Genomic DNA, 18,964 nt, shown 5'->3' with positions numbered 1-18,964 from the left:
TTTGCTTATCCTACAATAATAAAAGGTACATAGGGTTTTTTTTTTTTTCTTCTTCTCCTACGTGGACATTCTTTGAGGATTTGAGAGATATAAAATAAATAGGTTGTGCTACTGAAAAAGGAAAATAGTTATATACTAGGATAAGGAGTGAATATAAAGCCATGTGATGGTCACATATCAGTTGTTTCTTAGAATAATTGAAACATGTTGCTTCTATTATACAGTGTTTGCATTCTACATTAACTTAATGTGATAGTCGGCTTTCATTGTCAGCTTGACACATTCTAGAGTCACCTGGGAAGAGAGTCTCAATGGGGATTGTCTGCTTCAGGTTGTCCTGGGGGGGTGTGTGTATGGAGGGTTGTTTCAATTAAGTTCATGATTAGGAAGACCCAGCCCACTGGGCAGTACCATTCTCTAGTTATTGGGTCCTGAATTGTAACAAGGATGGGACACAACCTCCTACAAGCAAGGAACCAAGAGAGCATGTGTGCATTTGTTTCTTTCAGTTGCTGACTGGGTATAATGTGATTAGTTCTTTGAATTTCCTGCCTTGACTGCCCTACAATTATGGACTGTAACCTGGAAGGAATCATAAGCTGAAGCAAACCACTTTTCCCCCAACCCCTGAGTTGCCTTTGTCAGTTTTTTTTTTTTTTTTTTTTTTTTTTGGTTTTTTGAGACAGGGTTTCTCTGTGTAGCTTTGGAGCCTATCCTGGCACTTGCTCTGGAGACCAGGCTGGCCTCGAACTCGCAGAGATCCGCCTGCCTCTGCCTCCCGAGTGCTGGGATTAAAGGCATGTCAGGGTATTTTTTATCACAGCAACAGAAATGAAACTAAGATACTTGGGAGGACTAAAAGGCTAGTGTTAGTTTTCAGATGAGATAGGTTAAGGTTCATGTAAATAAGAAAATAAGAGTTTTAGGGGAGTTGTGTAAACTCTAGGTATGGAGTTGTATAGCAAGGAGTAATACAAACATTTATGCAAGATGAATAGAAGAACTGTATTTGCTCAATAATTTCTAAGTATATTTAGGTAATATTTTCTGACATTTTATGTATAAAAGGCATATATAATTTTCAATAGATTTGCTTAATAGAACTTAAATCAAGTTATGAAGTTACCCCATTTTATCTCAGAACAGAGACAGCAATAGTATAAAGCACTGTCAGCAGACCAAAGTCTCCCTTGCAAGTAATCCTTTGTCCCGAGTCTGGCATCTTTCAGTAATAGGGACCTGTCTTCCTGTTGGGACGCTCGGTGCATTTGGTATTAAGACTTTAACCTGTTTTTGTTTTCTTTTCTCCACCTTTCCTGGCAGCTTAGTCAGACTATGAAGCAGGCCCGTCACCAGCTGGCATCCTTTAAAACTGTGAGTAAAAAAAAAAGACATCAGTGTTTCTAAATGGTAGAAGGAAAAGCTCTCCTACCCAAGAGGTAAATTAATTTCCAGTGTGTTGTTTTAAAAAAAAATGTGAAAATATAGCTAGGAATTTATTTTTATATTAATATAATTTAGAAAAGCAAAATAATTAAAATAATCTTCAATATCCTTTAATAAGAAATGCTTGAGTAAATTAAGATATATCTAAACACAGCCATTCCTTTAAAAAAAATCATATTTTCAAATAATATCTGAAGGCCAGGGAAAACTTTTAACTGAAAAAAAGTAAGATATAAAGTTACATATTCTATAATCTTAATTTTAAATACATATGTATATATATATATATATATTTTTTTTTTAACATGCCTTTAATCCCAGTACCCAGGAGGCAGAATTATGCACATCTCTACATCTCTGAGTTTGAGGCCAGCCTGGTCTACAAAGTGAGTTCCAGAACAGCTAAGCCACACAGAGAAACCCTGTCTTGAAAAACAAAGCAAACAATAGTATTCACTGTTTCCTTACTAGAAGGTAAAACATATATTACAAAATTTTTAAAAAGAAGACAAGGAAATAAAAGTTATCTATAATATTACACAAAACTGTGAGGCCCTGGATTTGATTCCCAGCAAGTACAAGGAAGGAAAGGAAGACCAGTATTAACTTCCTGCACCATAGCTGTCCAAATGTTTGTCTGATTCATTTTTCTGTATCACACTTCTCATTTTAGATTCTCACTGTTTACTTTTTTATTATATACTTCCCTACTAGCACAGAAGCCCCCTGAGGGATCTCTGTCCTTATTTTCACCAACATGTTAACATTTGGATTTTTGTTGTTTTGGTTTCTGCGAAACAGCATTTCTCTGTGTAGCCCTGGCTGTCCTGGAACTTGCTCTGTAGACCAGGCTGGTCTCATATTCACAGAGGTCCCTGCCTTTGCCTCCTAAGGTCTGGGATTAAAGGTGTGTGCCACCACTGCTTGACATAAGTACTACTTTTAATAAAGGAATTCATTTAATTCTAAATGACTTGGCATATGGCATGGACCATACACATTCTGTGTTGCTTAACTACAGCAATACATTCAGGGAAATGTGTTGCTCGATGATTTCTTTATCATATAAAATCATAGAGTAGACTTATACAAAGGCTACAACATCACTCATTAGGTGACAGTCTTAAGGAACTGCCACCACATAGGTGGGTTGTTTTTCTTAAGTGTCTCAACACAGACATCGAAGGCATCTGTCTCTATGTTGGTATTGGCTGGATACTGTACTATGATTGTCTCTCTCTTCAGTATTAATTAAAAATTTATAAATTAAGTTTAAAAAGCAAGTGGGCTTCTGCCCCAGATATAATCATATGGTCCTCTTTTCCTAGTATCCTGTTGTGGCTTTTGAAACACCTTTTCTTTTGTGTCTTGCATATTCTCAAACCTGCTATGGATTTGGAGTACTAGAGTCACTGGCAGGTACTATTAGAAAAAAGACTGGATACTTAATAAGCCAGGAAAAAGTTTTTAGAGACTGATGTTTTACATTGTTTGAAATATACTCAGGCCTTTCAATTGTTTTTCCAGAGAAAGTGCTGTTCACTGACCTGACTAAAATAATTAATCCTGTAGAAGAGAGAATTAATCCTGAGATAACATCCTTGTACAAACCAGTTTCATACGTCAGAGGTGCCATGAGTATAATTTTATTATTATAACGATAATGAGTTCAAACTTGATGTCTGTTTCCGGAGAATACCATGTGCTTTTTCCAGACAAAAGAACAGAAATATATCCACTCCACATAACTGTGAATGATCTGTGAAATTAGTGAAAGTTTTCTTTTCTTTTCCTCTCTTTTCTCTTTTTGTCTTTCAAGACACATTTTCTCTGTGTAGCTTAATAGATCAAGGCTTAGAACTCACATAGATCTGACTGCCTCTGCCTCCCAAGTGCTGGGATTAAAGGTGTGTGCCACCACCACCTGGTGTGAAACTTTTCTTACATAAATACTTTTACTTATATCTGACCTGTGTTCACTTTCATGTATGTGTGAAGCAGAAACTACCAAATCAGAAAGAACTGCATTGTAACTCAGTTAAATTCTGCCTTCATTTTCTTATTAGACTTTAGTGATATTACATCTTATCTTATTGTTACTGTCATTCAAAATTTGAGATACAAGTACATGTTCTTGTTTGACCCTTGTCAGGTTGCCAAGACTGAAATTACAAGTCTTCTGTAATCTTTAGTAGCGGGAATAACTGCAAGTTGTCATTTCTAAAGTTTATAATTCTTCCAGTGTATTTTATTCCACATGTTGACATGTGATCTATTTGTATGGTCAAAGTAAAAATAATAATATTCTAAGATACTAAGATTATTCTAGATGATTAATAAAGATTAAGAGAGTATCATGAGAACATTACTTTCCCTAGACTATTTATATATGGGTTGGCTTGTTTTACCTCCCCAGAAAGCACTTCTTAGGAAACCTGCATGCATCAAGATAAATAAAGAAACAAGAGAGGAACCTCCCTGTAAGATCCATGAAGGCCCTTTAACTACAGTGCATTACCAGAACTTTATGGAAAATCAGGTAGGGAAATGTAGATACAGATGCTTATTGCCCATTAGTATCTCTTGTGAAGAAAATGTCTATTGAAATTTTTCAATTGGATCATCTTTTTATTGTAAAGGTTTAAATGTTCCTTCTATGTTGAGAATACATTTCTCTTATTAGACTGTAGACAAATGTGAACTTCTCTCTTTCTATAGACTATCATTTCACTTTATTGATAGCATCACTTATAGGCCCTAAATTTTAGTTTTAGAGTGGTCTAATTTATTGTCGTCTTTTGTTGCTTGCACTTTTAGTGTTGTATCTCCTAGCCATTGATTACATGGGGTCATGAACTTTTATTCCTAGGTCTTCTAAGTATATTACAATTTTAGCTCTTACTTTGAGGTCTATATTAATCTTTAGTTGATTTCATGAGTGAATTGAAGAAGGGGTCCACTTCATTCCTTTTCTCTGTTGATACCCAGTTATCTTAATATCATTTTTTTTTTTCAAGACAGGGTTTCTCTGGGTTGCTTTGGAGCCTTTCCAGGAACTTGCTCTGTAGACCAGGTTGGCCTTGAACTCAACAAAGATCTGCCTGCTTCTGCCTCCCGAGTGTTGGGATTAAAGGCATGTGCCACCACTGCCCGGCCCTTATTATCATCTATTAAAGAGTTATTCTTTGTCCTGGTACCCTTGTCAGATGTCAGTTCATTATAAATGTGAGGGTTTGTTTCTTACCCCTCATCTTTTAAATATTCTTTGTGTCTGTATGATTTGCTTGTTAATTCAGGTTTTTTTTTTTTGTTGTTTTTTGGAGGTTTTTTTTTGTGGTGGTGTTTTTTTTTTGTTTGTTTACTTTTAAACCAGCTGGCATATATCAAAATTCTTGAGTCTGTAGATCCACTTGTGAGCTACAGTGTTGGAAATGTGCCAGTGTGTATTATAAATGTGTGTATATGCATTCAATAAGGTTTCAGTTCAGGCTGGTCTCAACTCATGGACTTTTGTTTCTACCTTTAAAGCTCTGGGACCACCAAATTGCCCACCAAATCCAGCCATTGTCAAAGAACAATATTGCCTCCCAGTCTGAATGTGGGATATCTCTTCATGCATTTAGATCTTTAATTTCTTTTTAATAGTGTTTTATAGTTTTAAGTGCACAGCCTTGTACTGTATAAATATTTAATTACATTTGAATATATTGTTCTGCTAGACTTGTTTGTGGTTTCTAAAGTCTTATTGTTCTCAAGTTTTATTGTAAATATATGGTTTCTACTTGTAATAGCTACATTTAGTGGGATTTTTGTTTTTTTTTTTTTTTTTTAAATGTTTGCTTTTTCTTTAGGACCTTGGCTGTGGGGAAATTGTGACAGGTGAGAAGGAGAGAGATTTGTTGTTGGGTCACCAGCAGGTTCTTCTTTCTGAAGACAAAGAAAAGGCTCTCAGCAAAGTTCAGGTAAAACCATAAAAGTAAACTTATGATCTTGGGTCATAGACTTATAATCTTAGCTACTTGGGAGACTGAAGCAAAAAGATTACAAGTTCAAAGTCAGTCTTGGATATAACATGAGTTCAAGACCAGCCTGAACAATTTTGAGAGAATTTATCCCAAAATAAGAAGAGGATTGAATATGTACCCCAGTGGTAGAGTGTCAACATGCATGAAGCCCTGCTTTAGTTACCAGTAATGCAAAAAAGTTTTGTTTTTGTTTTTTAAAAAAAAAAAAACTGACTTGAATTAGGGATTTATAGTGGATTTAGGATTGTTGACTCAGGTTATTTTAAATTGGATAAATACTAAGGTTTCACCCTTCTAGCTTTGTTAAATTATGATATCATTTAAGATTATTTTAGAATTCTTATGGAAAATCTGGATTTTTGCTACCACCTAACAGTCTGTGTTTGTTGTTTTTTATATTTCCTTTTAGAAAGTGAAATTCAAAAATCCATTAGTTGTTGTGATAAAAGAAGATGAACAAAAGCAATTAAATCTTCATAGCCTTCAGGCTGTTCTTCCAGAATCCCAGGATTATTTTGTAGAAGTTCAAGGCAACCGTCCAGAATCACAGAGTGATGTGATAGATGTCCTTAATGTTGAGCCCAAAGCTTCGAGTATTGAACCTAAAGCTCCAGGGGTTGAGCCAATCACCCAGGCCACTGGAACCGAGTTTAAGACCACAGAGCCCGAAGGCCAGGCTCTTAGGACAGAAATTAAGGGCATTTTTAAAACCCAGACTGTTGAGCTAGATGGGAATATTGAGTTGGAAGCCCAGGATCATCTACCCCCAAATCAGGCCTTTCTATCCAGATACAAGGATTTTCTGCCCAAATGCCAAGAGCAGGACTCTTTACCCAAAGACCACCGTGGTCTCTCTAAATACTGGAATGTTTTACCGAAATGTCAGGACCAGAATTTTCTACCAGCAGACCAGGTACCTAGAAACCAGCTTGCTTTACCCGAAGAACAGAGTCATCTACTCAAATGCCAAAACGAGGATCTCTCACCTGAAGAACAGAGTTTCCTGCCCAGACACCAGTATATTTTACCTATATATCAGGACCAAAGAGGTCTGCATGTTCTTCCTAAATGTCAGCATCATGATGTTCTTTCCAAAGACCAGAATAATCTACACAAATATCAGGAGCAGGATTTTCCACTCCAAAATCAGGTGAATGGAGCAGGAAGGGGCTACAACAAGACATAAGTGACTTCTGGTTTGCAATAGGACCTGCAGAGATTCTTCTCCAGTTGAGTTGGAGATTCCTAGCTGGAAACAGCAGTTTCCTGATTGATTTTTCTAAACTCAAAATGTTAAAGTAATGTCAGCAATATATTTCCTGTATCTGAGAGATTTATATGTAAAAAATAATTCTTATTAGGATAAATATGTCTGGTAGCCCTCATCTGTTTTAGCATCTGGAATTTGGAAATAGTCATAGCCCAGAAGTACCCAACTGTATCTTTCAACACAGATTCCAGGCCAAGTCTCTGCTAGGGACCATTTAGAGCCAGAGGAAGAAGGGACTGTGTAGAGAGAACAGTACTTAGGGTTGTACTCAACCAAACTGACAGTGTAAGCCAGCCTATTTCTTAACTAAGCAATCAATCCATTGTGTTTGTTCTTTTTAAAGCAAATATGGCAAAGCCAGAATCAGCTCTGAGAGGTAGACAGGGAGAGAAGCACTTCCTCTAATGTCTGTCAAGATCTGTGTGGGCACCATCAGGTCTCCATCAGGAGCAAGGTAGAGCTGAGGAAGGACAGAGATTAGCAGAAATTTAACTGTTTAAAGTTTAGTTTAGATCTTGCAAAGACTCAGCTGAACTTGAGAACTGGCAAAGCATGGCCTTCTGCCATTATATTACATTACTCTGAATTTAAAAATTACCCTGAGGTTCTCACCAAAGTCTTAACTATTATTTTTTTCATACTATTTCTGATGGACAATTCTTCTTCCCTTTTAGGAAGTAAACTTTAAGGATCCATTCTCTGATAAGACAAATGGGAAAGGCAGAGAAATCTTTTTTCAGGCAACTTATCAGTGTCTACCTTCCAAATCACAAGTCCAAGATTTTATCAGAGACCAGGTAGGGTAGAGTGGTATTAGTGGGGCCTATTCTAAGTCCTATTAGAATGACACTTTGTGTTAAGAAAGATGAACACAGAGTGTAAACCCTTAACAATTCAATTCTTCTTTTTTTTTTTCCTGTTCTATCTTGTATCTAATGGTACAAATGACTCTGCTTTAATAATCTGTAAGTCATATAAATTCTCCCACTCAAAAGTCAGTCTGTTTTAATTGACCAGGATTATTCTCTATTGCTGAATCCCACCATATTATCACAAATTTATTGCCCCAATATGAAGAGTGCAAGAAATGGTAGTAGACCTTAAGCTATTTTAAGGTTTGGTGAGTTTGTTAGACTCCTGTGTGTGATTTAGGATTAAGAATTAAAATCTATAGAGTTGGATTAAAAGTGTAGCATTGTTACCGGCTCCAGAGCATCAAGATTTCTACAGAGTTCCCCCTGATGCCTGTAAGATTGACTAGCCTATTACCCTGGTTAATTGATTATTATTATATTATTATTGCCATTTTTATTGTTTCTGTTTTCTTTCAGGACATGTTTCTCAAGCAGCTCTCAACTTTCGTGGAAGGTGAAAGAGAGGATGAGGAGTTACCTCTGGAGTGTCATCAGTATGCTCCACCTCAGGTCCAGGACCAGATCTTCCATAGAGAACAGGTAGAGGGCGCCTATAGATTGAGGGCCATATAACTCCTGAAAAAGAAAAAAAAAACCATCACTTCAATCAGGATTTATTAAGCTGGCTTGTATATGGAATACATAAACTTATGACTGAGAGTGAAATGTCTAGGTATTTTGAAATGTGCTAAAATAATCTGTGACTAAATTTAAAATACTCCTGAAAAAAGCTGGAGAAGGTGCTAGAGAGATGGCTCAGGAATCAGGTTCAATTTCCAGCACCCACACTGTGTCTCACAACCTTCTATAGCTCCAGTTTCAAGAGATCTAGTGTCCCCTTCTGAGTTCTCCAGGCACCAGGCACACATGTAGTACTCAGTCATACACATGCAAAACACTTACACATATAAAGTAAATTTTTTGAAAAGTTGGAGAAGATATACATGAAAAAAATAATGGTTGCTAGTAAGGGAGCTATAAAGGATTCATTATGCTGTTTTATTCCTACTTCATTGTATGTTTGGAATTTTTTTATGAGACACACACATACACCCTCTGTTCTGTTATGACTCTAGAATTTTCTTCTGTATTATAATGAGCCCATCGTTTCTGTTGAGACGGTTTTGTAGTTCCTTTTGATCAAGTGTATCAGAAGGACTTCATCTTGGGAGAAATGAAGGATTGCAAGAGGACTGTACACATGCTTAGCACAGTATTTGAGAGCTAGCCTGTCTGGGAGGATAAGCAGAAATGAATGTAGTGAAGAATATGCTGCAAAGAACAAATTGCTTAGATTTGGGCCCAGGACTTGACAGGCAGTACAGTAATCGCTTGAGGCATGAAGTGTTAAGGTCAATAATGGGCAAAGAACAGAAACAGACTGTTCTTTGGTTCTGTTTGCCATTCCAATTAAAAACTACTTCAGTTGTCATCATAAGCTTTAATCGCTGCGGTAGATGTTATCCTCCTGTTTTGGCAATTTATATTAATATTTATGTTGTTTTTTTAGTACAGGAGCTGTGAACAGACATCATGTGATATGATAGATGAAAGATGGAGAAAGGAGTTATATCCAGAGAGCTACAGATGTGGTTTACACGAAATCCAGGATTCAGGCTCTGCCATCAATCAGGTAGAGTGGAGTGGAGTTTAGTAAGTTTAAAAGGAGTTTAGTAAGTTAGGTGTTTGGGCTGGGCTTTTTAGAGTTATATTACTAACAAAGACATTAATGTCATTATCTTTTTTAATACTAACATTTTTAAAATGATAGCTTACTTTCATGAAGTATTAATAATAGCCAAAATGGTTTTAGAAGCTTGTATGCATCTCACTGAATTCTCACAATAATCTGGGAGATAGATACTGATATGATCCTTGTTTTGTAGGTAAAATTTAAGGTTGTTTTGCAGGTGGTATTGAGATTGATAGTAACAAGAAATATTTCTACTTTTATGGTATAACAGATCACAACACTCTGGCTTATTTAGATTACCTGGGACTCTTACTTAAGGCTGTAGTATTTTCACTATTATGTCACCATTTACATAAATTGATGTGTGTTTCAGAGCTTACATTTTAGGCAGGAGCCATCTGTTAATACAGCTGAAAGGTGTCAAGAGGATTTGCATCTTGGTGGTTGTGAACGTCTTCCACCCAGACACCAGAGAGGCACATGCAACAGGCGACAGGTATGTGTGCTATTACAGATACCTTTTAACCTGAAAGCAGGGAGGCTGATCAAAAACTGTGTTGTAGCCAGGAAGTGGTATATGCCTTTAACCCCAGCACTCAGGAGGCAGAGGCAGGTGGATCTCTGTCAGTTCAAGGCCAGCCTAGTCTACAGAATGAGTTCCAGAACAAAAAAAACCAACAAAAGAAAAACCCACATTGCTATGAAGATTGTTTTATTTCAGAGCTTGTGCTGGAATTTAATAGGGTGGTGTTGGCCAAAGTTTGGGGATGTTGAATTTAAGATCTCTAATGTTTCAAGAAATGTCACAAGGTTGTGGTCTATTAAGATTTCTTTATGGCTCATCTGATATCTTATGTATTCCTTCTAAAATTCTACTACTCTTCAAATGATTTCTGTTTGTGGTTTTATGTATTTTAGGATCAAAGGCTCTAGGTAACTAGTAGTGTTAGGGTGCCTGAAAGAAATCAAGACATTTTCTCGTGGTCTCATTAAATGTGTCACAACAATCTGAAGAAGGGCAGAAAGCAGGCCACAGCCAAAGCTTCAGGACTGAACTGCTGCTCCTGGGACTTTTAGTTTGGCCTGTAAGGTTGGCTTAAGGGAGTACTATCATGGCTTCTTCAACATTGTCATTGATGGTCTGAAGGGTGAGGCCCTTCTCTGAGTTGGGTCTTTTGCATTTGTTTTTTCCTTGGTCTGGATAGTCTCCCATTTTTCCTTCATTGATTCTTTCTGTTAGGATTTAGGTGTAAAATGTCCCCAAAGGCTCATTTGAAGGCTGGGTCCCCATGGCGGTGCTCTCGAGGACTAACTGGCCTTCTAAATGGGCTATTAGGAGGTGGGGTCTAGTGTAGAAGAACATCACAGAGTGTGTCTTGGAAGGATGTACCTTGTTCTCAGCCTCTGCCTGTCTCACTCTGGTTCTTCCTATTCACTGTGAAATGTTTCATTTTCCTCTACTGCATTATCCAACCTTGATGATGTGTCTTACAAATACATGGCCCAGAAACAACACAGCCACGTGAACATAGGCTGACACCTCTGAAACTAAGCCAAAACAAGTCTGTGTTTCTTGTTCTGTATGATGAAAACTTTGTAAAGCTTTTAAAACAAAATGTTGGATATATAAATGTAATGGATGAATAAATTCTTACAGACCCTTTAGACACTAGAAATATACAGAAAGGCTGGGGTGTTAGTAGAATGCTTGATTGATTAGTACATGTAAAAGCCTGTGGTTTGATCTGCAACCCTGCATAAACTGGGTGAGGTGTTGCAGACCTGTAGTTCTGACACTGGAAAGGTGTAGGCAGGAAGACTAAACTACAAGGTCATCCTCCGATAACGTAGCAAGCTTGAGGCCAGCATGAATACATGGAACTAACCCTCCCTCAGACCCCACAAAAATCTGCTCCCTCCCCCACAATAAATGAATGTTTAAATTTTTTCAAATTGTGGTAAATACAAAATTCACCATTTAAATCATTTTATCTATAATATGAATATATTTTTGAAATTTTGAAACAGAGTCTCCATGTATATCCTAGATTGGCCTTGGCCATGAAATCTTGCCTCAGTCTCCACGTATTAGGGTTACAGGTTTAGGCCACCACTCAGCTCACTTGGAACATTGTCAAACATAGCCTCCTGTGGCATAAGCACTTTCACATTGTTATTTAGCCTGTCACCTGTCTGTCATTGAACTTTTCTAACCTTACAAATCTGAAACCATATCTGGAGCTTCATACCAATTAAATTAAAGCCCCTCTCTCCCTCCTCCTTCACCGCCCTGCTTCCAATCTCTGAGTCTGATTGTTTTTACATACCTCATGATGTGGCTTCCTTCAGTGTTTGTCCTCTTGTGACTGTTCTGCTTTGCTTAGCATAATGTCATAGCATAGTACAGTATTTTCACCTTAAAATCTGTAATACTATTTTTGTGTGTGTTGCATTTTGTATATTTATTCACCCATTGATGGACACTTGGGTTGTTTCCTGTATAATGCTGTAATGAAGAGGAGTATATGACAGTGAAATGTCTCCTGCTTCTGCTGAAGGCAATAGCTAAAGAGACAGTGATGGGAGAAAGCTTTATTGGTAACAAGTTAGCAAGTGGGAGATGGAAACTTTAACACCCAAGTTCTGTCTTGTCAGGGGTTATAGGCTAGAAAGTGTACGTGTTGGTTCTGGGAGTCTAACTTTAGCTATAGTCAGGTGAGCACTGGACTGATGATTAATGCTTTTGTGTGTTTGTTCTGGGAAACCAGGGCCTCATGCATGCTGGGCAAGTATTCTACCGTGGGACTCTACCCCTAACCTGGCAATTAATTCTTGTTGTAATTGTGTTGACATGATTTTGATGCTTTCCATAGGTCACCAGGAATACCAGGCATTCCTGGTTCCTGTAAACCTAATGCTAATAAATAGGAAGTCACCCTGCCAGTGGCTTTCTTGGGCATTTTCCTTTATTTTTCTTTTTAGGCAAAGCTGACTTCAGTGTCATTTAGGCAAAACAGAAACAGTGAAAAATCTCTTGCCAGGGTGTGAGTTAACCTGTTCAGTTTCAGTTAGCAGACTTCCAGTGTATGTGTGACTTAACTGATCTGTCAGTTCTGTGTCTGTAGTACTTCTGGTCTCTGGGATAATAACTTAAAGGGGGAAAGGTTTATTTTGGCTTATGATTTTGAAAGGATCACTCTGTGGTTGCTTGGTCCCAGGTTCCTGGGCAGAACATCACTGTGGCAGAAATATGTGGGAGAAAGGGGTGTTCAAGTCATGGTAGACAGAAAGAGGAAGGGACTGGAGACCCAGAATACCCTTGAAAGTCACACTGCCAATGGGCTACTTCCTCCAAGGAGGCCCTGCCTCATAACCTTTCCTGAGCCTTCCAAAATAGCACTGCAGCTGGGGAACAGTATATGAGCATATCGGGGGACATTTCATATGCCAGGCATATCAGATTTGACGATTTCTCCCATTTCCTATGTTACCTTTTTACTCGAGAGTGTTCACTTGTATGCACATATTAAGATAATCCAATTCTTTTTTAAAAAAAATAGTTCCTATATTTTTAATGTCATATTCAAGAAATTGCCAGATCTGGTGTTAAATAGCTTTCCCCTCTTCTAGTCATTCTATAGTTTGCTTTCTTATGTTTACGTCTCTTGATCTGATTCATGTTGAGTTAATTTTTGTAGATAATATATGCTAAGGGTCGACCTTCCTCTTTTTTTGCATATGAATAGCCATTTCCCCAATACTATTAGTTGAAGAGACTATCTTTTCCCCACTGAATGGCCTTGATTTCCTTATTTAGAGCATTTGACCGTATGTACCAGGGCTTATTTATAGTCATTTAGGTAATAAACCTATTCCATTTGTTTTAGATATTTCTGTGTAAAGGTCCTGATTTAGTTTACATGGTTTGGATTGGAAAGATAACTCAGCAGTAGAGTGTTTGCTTCACATGCACAGCTCCCAGGTTTCATCCCCAGCACCACAAAAAGAAAATATATGTGGCTGATCGCTTAACATGTGTTTTCTCTGTAAGGCATATTATAACAACAAACCCCCGCCCCCAACATGCACACATGTGGGCCTTGTGTTAGGAATTAAATTCACACCACATCTTTCCTATGCTTGGAAGTGATCATATATATCATCTTAACCAGAGAAATCACTAACAAAAATCACAAAAACACATCAAATTTGTCACCAAGTAGATTGCCGAAAGGATGCTTGTTGATGATAAGAGAGCTGAAATAAAGAGAGTCCCAGCTGGCAGCGTGTGTTTCTGTTACTCTGATCTTTCATGTCTCTGCATGCCTGCCAAGGACTATATAAGCTGGGGTTATGTATAGGTTTGAACGAGTAGGCAAGTTTGTAAATATGACAGTGACTACAGATAATGAAGATTAGTTAAATGTACAATTCAGTATTGTGTGAGTATTTATAGGTTTGTCAAACCTTACCACAGTCAAAATAAGAACATTTTCATCACCTCCAAAAAATCCTGTTACCAGGAGCAGTCTAGTTCCTTAGTCCTGCCTCTAGTACTAAAGATAAATAACTTTTAAAATAAAGATTTTTAAAGTATTTTTTCTCTTTTAAAAGTAAAAATTATTACTTGACATAAAATGTCCAGGTAGGTGTACCAACTAACATGACTTTTCTAGAAGATACAGTAGGTGATGAGCCCCAGTTTCTCCCATGCCATACCAGTTACAGGAAGAGTCAGTGGACAGACATGTCAAGAGGGTTCACAGAAGTTTTGGCCTTTTGTCACTTTGTGTAAACTGGACTTTGTAGCAGGTGTCTGAGGAGTATCGGTCGGGACTGAGCACTGAGTACCAAACTCTGCTGGCATTTCAGTCTGGAGTGGATCAAGAAGAAGAAAAGAAAGAGGTATGCAATGGTGTGGCTTCTGCATTCTGTGTGAGGTTGGAAGCAGTTCACGAGTCTGCTCAGCAGTCAGGAGCACATGCTGCCCTTGGAGAGAACCTAAGTTCAGTTCCTAGCCCCTAAATGGAGGCTCACAACCATCTGTGTTTCCAGTGTCAGGAGATCTGATACCTGCTGGTCTCTGCAGGCACTGTGTGCAGATGGTACACAGGCATACATTACAGGAGAAACACTTTGCTAACATGCACAAGAGACATGAAAGATTTGAATAACCCAGAATGCATTCTGCCAGCTGGACTGTTTCGGCTCTCATATCACAAACAAGCAGCTTTTTGCAATGTACTTGGTGCCATTTTTGTGCTTTTTAAGAAGTTGGTGATTACTCTGTTTAAGATACCCCCTCAACTCTGCTGCTGATTTACTATCACTCCTAAGCGTAGAAAGGTTATAGTGTGGATTCAACTCCTAGCACAAGGAGTAGAGGGAAGGGAAGGCTGTTATGTGACTTACAGAGGAAATACATGTGTTAAATAAAATGAAAATAAATATTCAAAGAAAAATCAGGTAACTGGAGAGGTGGCTCAGCCATTAAGAACACTGACTACTCTTCTGAAGGACTTGGGTTCAATTGCTAGTACCCACACGGTGACTCGCAACTATCTGTAACTCCAGTGCTAGTGGATCTGACCCACTCCTCTGTGGACACTGCACATACATGGTGCATAATCATACATGCAGGCAAAACATCCATACACACAAAAATAAGTATTTAGTCGTGGCACACACCTTTAATTCCAGCACTTGGGAGGCAGAGGCAAACTGATCTCTGTGAATTCGAAGCCAGCCTGGTCTACAGAGCGAGTTCCAGGACAGCCTCCAAACTCACAGAGAAACCCTGTCTCGAAAACCAAAAATAAATAAATAAATAAATAAATGTATTTAAAAAAAAAGAAAGAAGAGAAAAGCTCCAGAATTCCAAAGATGTTAAGACATTATAATATGCTTAACTTCTCTTTTAGGCTCCTAGGATTTAAGATGCACTTGTGTGAAGTCAAAGATGTGATCCAAGTGAATTTCTCTAGCTTGCATGTATTTGCCACTATAGCTTACTTAGAGGAATGCTTTAAATGTATGGCTTCCCTTCCCCTTCAATCAGAAGTACTCCATTTTAAATCCTGGCCATGTGCAGTATCAGATGAGAAAAGAAACATTTTCTGATGCATCTTTAATAATGAAAATCATTCTTCATATGAAGATTCTTTTACCAAAGAAGTCATTTATTGGCCCTAGTGTATGGATATGTCATCCCTCTGAGTAGCTTGTGTCCTTGAAAGAGAATATGTAAATCCGGAGGCATAAACAGATCATGAACCTTAGAGTAGCACTTGCTTTTATTACACTCATTCTGTTTATGAGCATCATACCCTGACATACTTCATCTTTTCTGCACTTGTCCTTATCATGTGTGGCTAGGCTTTGTGATGTGATTTTAGTCTTTAAGGTTAAATGGGCTATTGTTCTATTATAAAATGCCTCCCTTTCTCTTTCTGTGGCCCTGCTTTTATGACACTGCTTGAGAACACAGAGTAAATATAGTAGGTACCTTATTGTCTCAAATATAACAATTTCCTAGGTACTATTGACAAATGGACTACACTAAGGGCAAACTAATACACTGTTTTTTCTTCAGATGATGTTAACTATTTCAGCTTTTACTAAGGGTAAACTAAATTTGCACTTTCAGTGGTTTGTCTATTAATAAAGTAGCTATATACATAATTTTCTTATTGTATGTACTGTTATTGATATAGAGGAAGTTAATGATATATCACATATAACCCTGTTATCTGACAGTTTTCTTCTCTTTAGAATAAGAATATTATCCTTCTTTGCAAAGATGTCTGTGAACAGACTAGATAATTTTAACTTCTTTTCGTTTAGCGTCAAAAACAATACCTGAGACACAGGAGGCTTTTCATGGATATTGAGCGAGAACAAGTGAAAGAACAAAACAGACAAAGGGAACAGAAGAAGAGAATTGAAAGGTAAGTTCTGTGATTCTCATTCTGAGGCTTCAGTGACAGTTGAGGTAATGTAATGCTTGCTAAGACTAAGGGCTAGAAGTTATCAGGTTTGGGACTTGGGATTTATCTCAGTGATAAGACATCCTTAGCGTTCATGATGCCCTAGGTTCAATTTCCAGCTACCACAATACTCACTATCCCAAAAGAAAAAAAAAAGAAGAGGAGGAATAATCAGGCAGTAATTTTGTAGTTTTGTCTTCCGAGCTTAGAAATAGTCACTTTTGATCTAGATGTGTATTAAAGATGTAAGTATACACATACATATTATTATATATGTGTATATATAATATCTTCCTTCCTTTCTTTTCTTTTCTTTTAGAGACAGAGTCTCACTTTGTTGGAACTCACTTTGTAGATCAAGATAACTTCAAATTTGTAGTCATTGCCCTGCGCCTGCCTCCCAAGTGCTAAGCTTACAGTTGCACTACCATGTCTTGCTTGTTTGATTTTTTTATAGACTTAATTTTTTAGAACAGTTTTTAGTTGATAGCAAAATTGAGCAATTGAGTTCCCATGTACCTCCCATGTACCCCCAGACAGGCATAGCTTCACTAGTTCAGCTTCTTACAGTTGATGAGCCTACATCAGCACACTGTTACCCAGAGTTTGCGACATGCTTTAAGATTCATTCTTGGTGTTGTAGTAATGAAATGTGTTCATGCACATATCATGCAGATTATTTCCTTACCATGGAAACTTGTGCTGTGCCATTTCCTCCATCTCAAGACCCTCACCCCTGCCAACTGCTTACCTCTCCTCTGACTCTGTGCTTTCTCCTTCTTCAATGTGAATATAATCTTTTCAGGTTAGTTTCCTGTAGTTACTGATATGAATTTAAGGTTTTTAAGGTTGATAGCAGTTTCTTTAAAAATGTAGTGTGTGGGTATGTGTCTGTGTGTGTGTATGTGTGTGTCTATGTGTGTGTGCGCACTCATGCGTGTTTAGGTCAGAACGCAACTTGTGAAAGTCAGTTTTCTTCCATCCTAAGGATCAAACTCAGATTGTTAATCTTCGTGGCAAACACCTTTACTGGTGAGCCAACTTGTTTTAAAAAATATGAAAAAGTTAAATAATAATCTACCCTCTTTTTTTTTTTTTTTGGTTTTTCGAGACAGGGTTTCTCTGTGTAGCTTTGGAGCCTATCCTGGCACACTCTCTGTAGACCAGGCTGGCCTCAATGCCCAGCAATAATCCGCTCTCTTGATGTACCTCTGTTAAGTTATTGTCTGGCCTACTGAAGGACATCTTTGTTGCTCAAAAGATTTGAGAGTTTTGAATAAAGCTACTGTAACAACTACTGTGTGAATTTTTCTGAGGACATACATTACTGGCTCATTTAGGTAAATATGAAGTAGTGCTATTTCTGAGTCACATGCAAAGTATGGCTCAAGTTCTTGTCAGCATTTGGTGTTGTCAGTGTTTGGGGTCTGACCATTCTAATAAGTATGTATTAGAACAGTGGTATCTCACTGTTTTAACTTTCAGTTTCCTGATGATCTATGGCATGCAGTATCTTCTCATATGCTTAACTTGCCATCTGTCTATCTTCTTGGTGCTATGTTTATTCAGATCTGTTGCCTATTTTTTGATTGTGTCATTTGTGTCTATTTTTTATTTTTATTTTTATTTTTATTTTTTTATTTTCTGGTTTTTTTGAGACAGGGTTTCTCTGTGTATCTTTGGAGCCTATCCTGGCACTCGCTCTGGAGACCAGACTGGCCTTGAACTCACAGAGATCCGCCTGCCTCTGCCTCCCTGGTGCTAGATTAAAGGCGTGCACCACCAACGCCTGGCTATTTTTAATTTTTATTAACTTTTTTCATACAGTATATTTTGATCATATCTTTCCTCCCTTCAACTCCCCACAGATTCTTCCCACCTCCCTATCCATCCAACTTTATGCTCTTCTCTCTCTCAAAACAGACCAACATAAAAAATCAAAACAAATTAATAAAAGAAACTAACCACTCCCCCCCCCACACACACACACACATACACAAAGTCTGTTTTGTGTTGGTTAACTACTCCTGAGCATGGGGCCTGCCCTTGAGTGTGGTTGATATACCCAAAGAGATTCCATTTGAAAAAACTTGGTTTTCCTTTCCTATCAGTGTCAGTTGCAAATAGCTTCTTGGTTGGGGGTGGGACTTTGTGTCTGTGTATGTCCCCTTCTCAGTTATGGGATTGTCTGGTTTGAACCACTGCAGGTCCTGTGAGTTCATATGTGTATTAGCCTTGTGTCTGGAAAATGCTTTTTCCTCGAGTTATCCCCCACCTCTGGCTGGCTGTTACAATCTTTCTGCCTCTTCTGCACATAGACCTCTGTGCCTTGAGGGGAAGGCTTTGGTAAAGATATCCTATACATGGCTGACTGTTCCAAAGTCTCTCACTCTCTGCACATTGTCCAGTTGTGGGTCTCCATGTTGGTTTTCATCTATTGCAGGAAGAATCTTCTCTGATGAGGGTTGAGTGATGTCTTCTCTGTGGGTAGTAAGAATCATTTTATTGCTGTGTTCCTTTTGCAGAGTAATAGTACCAGGTTTTCCTCTAGGCTCATGACTTATCTAGTCTTGGGTTTTGCCACTTTAGCAGTGTCAGGTATGGGTTCTCTTTTGTGGAGTGAGCCTTAA

The 18,964-nt window shown here is 38.0% G+C and overlaps 1 protein-coding gene across 1 annotated transcript in view; it reads left to right on the top strand.

Annotated features, from left to right (window-relative positions):
- The window catches only part of Ccdc15 (coiled-coil domain containing 15), a 91,240-nt gene that overhangs the window by 15,399 nt on the left and 56,877 nt on the right, over positions 1–18,964 (top strand). The window contains 11 exon segments of the mRNA XM_027411809.2: positions 1,324–1,380; positions 1,383–1,439; positions 3,863–3,985; positions 5,298–5,408; positions 5,881–6,621; positions 7,416–7,538; positions 8,073–8,195; positions 9,166–9,288; positions 9,722–9,844; positions 14,158–14,253; positions 16,192–16,295. Of these exon segments, the coding sequence (XP_027267610.2) occupies positions 1,324–1,380; positions 1,383–1,439; positions 3,863–3,985; positions 5,298–5,408; positions 5,881–6,621; positions 7,416–7,538; positions 8,073–8,195; positions 9,166–9,288; positions 9,722–9,844; positions 14,158–14,253; positions 16,192–16,295 (1,781 nt within the window).

The sequence above is a fragment of the Cricetulus griseus genome, chromosome 4 (genome assembly GCF_003668045.3).
Source record: "Cricetulus griseus strain 17A/GY chromosome 4, alternate assembly CriGri-PICRH-1.0, whole genome shotgun sequence".
NCBI classification, from domain to species: Eukaryota; Metazoa; Chordata; class Mammalia; order Rodentia; family Cricetidae; genus Cricetulus; species Cricetulus griseus.
This window is presented reverse-complemented; position numbering and strand designations above follow the sequence as displayed.